At 27.7% G+C, this 6,670-nt stretch overlaps 1 protein-coding gene across 2 annotated transcripts; it reads left to right on the top strand.

The window, feature by feature from the left end:
- The first annotated feature begins 2,633 nt into the window (after positions 1 to 2,633).
- LOC129293617 (cell number regulator 2-like) lies at positions 2,634 to 6,245 on the top strand. 2 transcript variants are annotated; one of them, XM_054931675.1, is made up of 4 exons: positions 2,634 to 2,786; positions 2,898 to 2,969; positions 3,048 to 3,257; positions 6,051 to 6,245. In XM_054931675.1, exons 1-4 carry the CDS (start codon positions 2,669 to 2,671, stop codon positions 6,125 to 6,127), a joined length of 477 nt encoding a protein of 158 aa, XP_054787650.1. In that variant the 5' UTR covers positions 2,634 to 2,668; the 3' UTR covers positions 6,128 to 6,245. The 2 variants fall into 2 exon arrangements, with proteins under 2 accessions (XP_054787650.1, XP_054787651.1); XM_054931676.1 differs by lacking the exon at positions 6,051 to 6,245 and adding an exon at positions 4,983 to 5,268.
- The last annotated feature ends 425 nt before the right edge of the window (positions 6,246 to 6,670 follow it).

Genomic DNA, 6,670 nt, shown 5'->3' with positions numbered 1-6,670 from the left:
AGATTGGAGATGATAAACTTCTGTTTTATTTTTATTTTTTTTACAAGAGAGAGAAAATAAATATATGCCAACACAGATTGGATTTAGTGAAAGAGGTTAGTACCTCATGATGTAATGAATTAAAATTTGAATCATTGTTGTGAGATACTTCCTCTTTTAAAAATATAAGGCATTTTTAACTGAATCTCACCCCCAATAAAGCAGTTACTTACTTTCAAATTAATCCTATCTTTTCATATTTACCTTTATTAAATACTCTATAATAAATATAAAGTCATTCATCAATAGGAGCACTTAAAAAAAGAGTAATGATTACACCTTGAAAGACTAAAAATGACTTATATTTTTAAACATCCAACTCTTCAAAAAATGTCTTATATTTTTGAACAAAGAAAGTATATTCGCATTTAATACTAGGCTGTATCTTACATAGAAATTGTCTTTAATAGTAAGATACCTATGAGCAATCAAAAAGAGAAAAGAAAGAAAATAAATACTCCCTATAATTTTATTTATAAGTCACTTATTTTATGTAACCAAAAAAAAATTTAAACTTAATTTATTCTATTTTAAAATTTAATAAGATTTCATTTCTACTCCTAATAAAAATAATAAAAATTATTTTTAATATTTTTTTAACATTTAATTAGGGTAAAAAAGTAAAGATTAATATAAAAAATAATAAATTATCTTATAAATAGGATTATAATTAATCTTATTTTTATCTTATGAATAAGACAAAGGGAGCAAATGATTTATTATTAAGAAGAAGATGAAGAGAGAATGAGTCAATGAGGGCTGCAATATAGTACAAGTCCAATCTTAATGATCTGTAAGGATAAAGACTGCCAACTATAAGACAATATTGAGTCAATGTCAGTACTTTGGAGGGATTATTCATTGGCTTGGAATGAAATCAGAACGCAACCTTAAATTGAAGATTCTCCCAAAATGTCCCTTGTTGACAATTTGGCCTTCTCTTTATCTATAAAGTTAGGAATTAAGGTCGGCTCAATTTTAAGAGTTGATTTTTAAAAAGTTAAGGCATAAAAAGACTGACTTTAATAAATTAGATTATATTTTAAGATTTTATTTTGCCAAGTGATTTGGCCTTGGCCCTTGAGACTAAAAGAAAAATAATAAAATACTTTATAAATATGATCGAAATTAGTTTTTTTCCTACCTTGTAAACAAGACTAAAGAGGAGTAAATAATTTACTATTAAGAAGATGAAGATGAGAACGAGGAATGTAATATAGTACAAGTCCAATCTTAATAATCCATAAGGATAAGACCGCCAACTTTAAGGCAATATTGTGTCAATGTCAATGGCTTTACAGGGATTATTCATTGGCTAGGAATGAAATTGGATTACAACCTCATCTTTGAAGATTCTCGCAAAATGTCCCTCGTTGAAATTTAGCCTTTCTTATATCTTATTTATAGAGCTGGAAATTAAGGTTAGCCCGACACTTGAAAGATTAAGCCCTAAAGAGTCAGCCTTGCTAAATTAAATTATATTTTAGGATTATATTTTGCAAAGCTTAGCTTTAGTTCTCAGGATACTTTATTTTGCAAAGCTTAGCTTTGGCTCTTAGGGCCAAAAGGCCGACTTCATAACCTTGGTCCTAATATATGTTTTTTCTTTTTCAATTTAAAAACCTAATAAACATATTTATAATTCAATAAAAAGTTATTACACATAAAAGATTAAGTTTTGAAAAATAAATTTAAGTAAATTCACATCACAACAAGTATAGCTTAATCATAACCCAAATCCAATGTCGAGTTGGATTCATAGTCGGATGGATGGAAATGAAGATTGGATTGGGATTAGGATTGTGTCAAGTTGTTGGCGTTGCAAGTGGTAGGGAAGCCAAGCTAATGACAGAAGATGATGGTTCTTTTTTTTTTTTTATTGGAATGTCAAGCTATGGAAAAATCGTGCAAGGAAACTAAAATCAAGTCATGTCTAAAGCCATAAGGTTAATACAATCAAATGATAGATTATCTAAAATCATAATATCAAAATTATTTTGGGATGTCTAATGGGCTAGTAAGTCAGCACATCCATTCACTTCTCTATAAATATAAACAAAGGTGATTTTATAATCCTTCATGGTGAGCGGTGGTTCCGTTCAAGATTGAGAGTTTTTGTGGAGGCTGGACTTCTGCTGTCGTGACTCTTGAAGTGGTTGAATCCTTCTCCTTTTTAACTTCATTTCGTGACTGAGAGTCTAAGGTTTCAATCTTTCACATGCACTTTTAATTTTACTTTGTATTTAAAATTGAAATAAAATAAATAGGTCTAAAAAGGACCAGCCATTTTTTTTTGGCTCACTAGGGCTGGCCCTTTAAATTTTTCTGTATATTTGAATAAATGCCTTTCTTCTAATAATATATTCCCTTTTCCATTTTCTTCACACTCATTAAATATATCACGGTCCAAGCGCGCGAGCAGTGGTTTTATATGCAAAGTAGTTAATTATTTTTCTTCATACTTGAATAAATTCCCTTCCTTCTAATATAAATGAGTCACTGTCACGTTTCCTTATTTATAATTTTGTTATATTAAGATAATAAATGAATGGATGTCAGCCAATCAATTGATAATAGATGAGAATCGGAAAATGGCCTATATATACACAATACAAAATTTCTCATATATATGTCTAGCTACTTCTTCCTCTTCAATCAACTGACGTTCAAAATGAAGGTCGCTGATCATCCTCGTCATGGACAATGGACCACAGGTTTATGTGGATGCTTTGAAGATCCTGGAAACTGTAAAGTTCTCTCTCTCTCTCTCTCCCTCCCCCCTCTATACGAACTCACAGTCAATTCATTATAATTCAAGTGTGTCTTAACGTTGTTGATTGTTTTTCATTCTGTTGAAGGCTGCATGACCTGTTGCTGTCCATGCATTACCTTTGGTGAAAGTGCTGAAGTCATAGACAAAGGAAATACATGTGAGTGATCAGAAATTATAACCTTAATTATAGAGAAGTTGATCATATTACTCTTATTATTATCGTGTATATTTGCAGCTTGTGCGTGCGCTGGTTTAGTGTTCTATGCTCTGTCGTACGTGGGATGTGTGGGCTTGTATTCGTGCACGTACAGAAGAAAACTGAGAGGCCTTTTTAACTTACCAGAAGAGCCATGCAGTGATCGCTGCATTCACTGCTGTTGCACTTCTTGTGCTATTTGCCAAGAGTATAGAGAGCTCAGAAACCGTGGAATCGACCCCTCCTTAGGTATATATATATATATATCTCTCTCTCTCTCTCTATCTCTATCTCTATCTCTCTCTCTCACAAACACACACACTTCCTTTTTTTTTTCACTAGTTAGAAAGAGAAAGGCAAAGTGAGGGAAAAACTGAAGTGTGAGATCTACCATATTTTCTCTCTAACTTTTAGAGTGATTTTGGGAGTAGACGTAACTTTTAAAAGGACATAAAGACTACAGAAAAAAGGACTAAAAATTTATGGTAAAAGACCAAAAAATTATAGATAAAGATCTAAAAAATTATAAAAAATGATCAAGAATTAAATTGATCATTTTTTATAATTTTTTATGTCTTTTTCTGGTCAACTAATACTTAAAGCTTATTGTTATTAACAATAGTAGCTAGATTATATCATTTTCAAAAGTTTAAAAAAATATTACATAAAAAATGAGTTTAAAGTCCTAAATGTTTCTGAACTTATAGTATAGGGGTCAATTTGCTCATTTACATTAAAAATATGTAACTTTCCAATTCTATTCTTCTTTACGATTAATAATTATAATAAATTATACTCTACGAATTCAAGTGATAATAAATAAACAAGGGGTAAAATTAGAAAAAAAAATGAATTACTCTAATTTTGCTTATTTTAAGGATGAGAAGGATTATACTTATTAAATACATTATATAAATGCATTAATAATTACAATTGAAATCTTAATTGACCATCTTTTTAAAAGAAATAATAAATAAATTACGGATGCAGTTGAAAAAAGCTATAAAAACTATTTAATGCCTTATAACAAAGCTTAGCTTGTGAAAAATGTCTTATATTGTAGTTCTAAAGAGAATATGTGTATATATGTTTCTTTGTTTGTTTGTTTGTTTTTTTTATACAATGTGTGTATATGTTTCTACTCCTCTGTAAATATATACCTTCTAGTTTATCCTCTAAAAAGAAATAATATGTGCTTGTTTATTTTAATCCTTAAAATAGCATTTCATGTTTGATATATATATATATATCATTCTCTTGGTGAGTTCATAGTTAAAATGACCGAGTCTGTTGCAGGGAATATAATTAGATTGATGTCCTTGTATACATATTGTCCGAATAAATAATAACTCTCTTATCTTGCAATTCTGAACCTCTCTATTTATAAGGTGAAAATATATAGAGAAAAAATATAAAAATATATATGAGTATAAAGATGAACGCTTGAAGTGTATAAACACACTTGTATTATTTTAATTTGTAACACTTCTATTGCATGACTTTATGGATATATGTACTAGGTATATGAGTAAAATATACTGATCTCCTTTATATTTTACCTTGATTATAAATATCTTCCTTTTATTTTTGAACCTATATTAACTTCTCCTAGTATAAATAGTTACAAAACACAAGCATCTTCTTTATTTTTAAAATTTTATTTTTATCCACCTGACCATTAGTTAAATCGTTAAGTCATATATATTATATCAATATATCTATCTTTAAACATACATGTTGTCTAAAAATCATTCAAAATACCAAAAAAAAAAGTGCATATAGATTTTAAACTTTTTTATAATTTTAAATTTTATTTATGTGAACATATCTATTTTGCAATATTTTTATAACTAATTTCTTATCCATAGAATTTGCAATTCCGTCCCTATTCGCTAATTTTCTATGGAATAGCGATAAATATTTTCCGTCACTAAATAAGGATAAAGTTATTCTAACTTTTGTTACGCAATGCAGTCTACCGCTAATTTTTCAACAAGCTTATTCAGTCACAAATATATTAGGTGGACCAAAATATCATTGCGACGTCACTTGGTGGATCAATGCCACCTCACTGCCATGTCATCGCCACATCCTAGTTATCCAGTGGACCACTGCCACGTCACTGCCATGTCACTACCGCATCATTTGTCACTACCATATCAAATATTATCACCTTCAATTGTGTTTTGGTTAAGTTTGAACTTGTAACCCCATACTCTCATGTGCCTTTGCATCTACCTTGTTGCCAGTTGAGCTAAAAGGAACATTTAGTCTTAATTAACAAATTAAATATATAATACTAAACCACACAAACATATATTAATAAATATATTATTTAAATTATTATTACATATAGTATTTAAATTTACTTATTTTTTAACATTATATTTATTTATTAATATGGAAAAATTAATTTCTATATAATAATTATTTCTATTATATTTTATTTTAAAAAAGTAATTTTGATAATAAATTTAATATAAAATTGAAAAATAATTTATTATCATTATATATTATATTATAATTTGTATCTATATAATATATAATATTTTAAATTTTTATTTTATAATTATTTTATTTTATTTTTATTTTTAAATAAGAATAATTAAGTATACAATTTAAATTATTATTAATAATATAAAAATAATTGAAAATAATAAATTATTTTAAATTATAATTTTAAATTATTTATTTATAGCATAATAATAAATTATTAAATAAATTATATATAAATATATATTATAAATAATAAAATTAAATTAAAAATAATTTATGATGGAATTAGCGATGGAATTATGACAGAAAGTTTTGTGATGGAATTTTCTGTCTCAAATTCCATCACTAAATCAGAATAAGATATTCTAACTATTAATGATGGAATTTTTTGTCAGTAAATTATTTTTGACCGATTAGCAATGAGATAATGATAAAATTTTAATGATAGAATATTCTACAGCTAATCTGCTGGTTTTTTTTTTTTTTGGTAATGGTATATATATTTTGACAAGTTCTAATCCCTGTAAGCGACACATGTATACACAGGTTGGGCTGAGAATGAAGAAAAAATGAACAGGGCCACTCAAGTGCCTCCAAGCGTGGGACCATACATGACTCGCTAGAAATTTCTGCGCGCGCGTGTAATTCCTTTAGTATCTTTCTTCTGTGTGCGAAGTGCATGATTAAGTACGTTGGATTTGTATTAATATAAATAAAATATACCATGATATATTACGGCAAGATTGAGAAAATGTCAAATAGTTTTTTAGAATATCAAATTTTTCCTACTTACATGCAAATAATAAAATTTTTAATCAAGGAAAATAAGACACAAAAATTTCAGTAATCAATTCTAATATGCCATAGTATATGCTATGCAACCAATAATGCAATTGACAAAACAATTTTCAAACAAGTTAATTCAAACAAGTTTCAAACATAAACAAACAAAATATGTAAGACTATTACTTTATCTTTTCTTTTTTTTAAAACTGAAATTCATAGTTGACACCTAACTCACCTAATCAAAGGTAAACTTGTTCAAGCTATAAAATGTCACTCATGAATTAGATGATGGTATACTATGTGGTATAATTTATTTTCAAATAATAAATCTTCCAAATAACCTTCCCCAACCAAACAATTCATGCATATATGATTTCCAA

The sequence above is a fragment of the Prosopis cineraria genome, unplaced genomic scaffold (assembly GCF_029017545.1).
Source record: "Prosopis cineraria cultivar Desert tree isolate PC_DT_omini unplaced genomic scaffold, ASM2901754v1 PC14, whole genome shotgun sequence".
Classification (NCBI taxonomy): Eukaryota; Viridiplantae; Streptophyta; class Magnoliopsida; order Fabales; family Fabaceae; genus Prosopis; species Prosopis cineraria.
The sequence above is the reverse complement of the archived record's forward strand: the minus strand, read 5'-3'. Positions and strand labels throughout refer to the sequence as shown.

What these genes read in the sequence shown, in the direction of transcription:
- LOC129293617 (XM_054931675.1), top strand. Translation starts at nt 2,669, where the DNA reads ATGTCTAGCTACTTCTTCCTCTTCAATCAACTGACGTTCAAAATGAAG. An exon ending in CTTTGAAGATCCTGGAAACT is followed by an intron (nt 2,787 to 2,897) that starts GTAAAGTTCTCT and finishes ATTCTGTTGAAG; the next exon opens with GCTGCATGACCTGTTGCTGT. An exon ending in TGGAATCGACCCCTCCTTAG is followed by an intron (nt 3,258 to 6,050) that starts GTATATATATAT and finishes ATGTATACACAG; the next exon opens with GTTGGGCTGAGAATGAAGAA.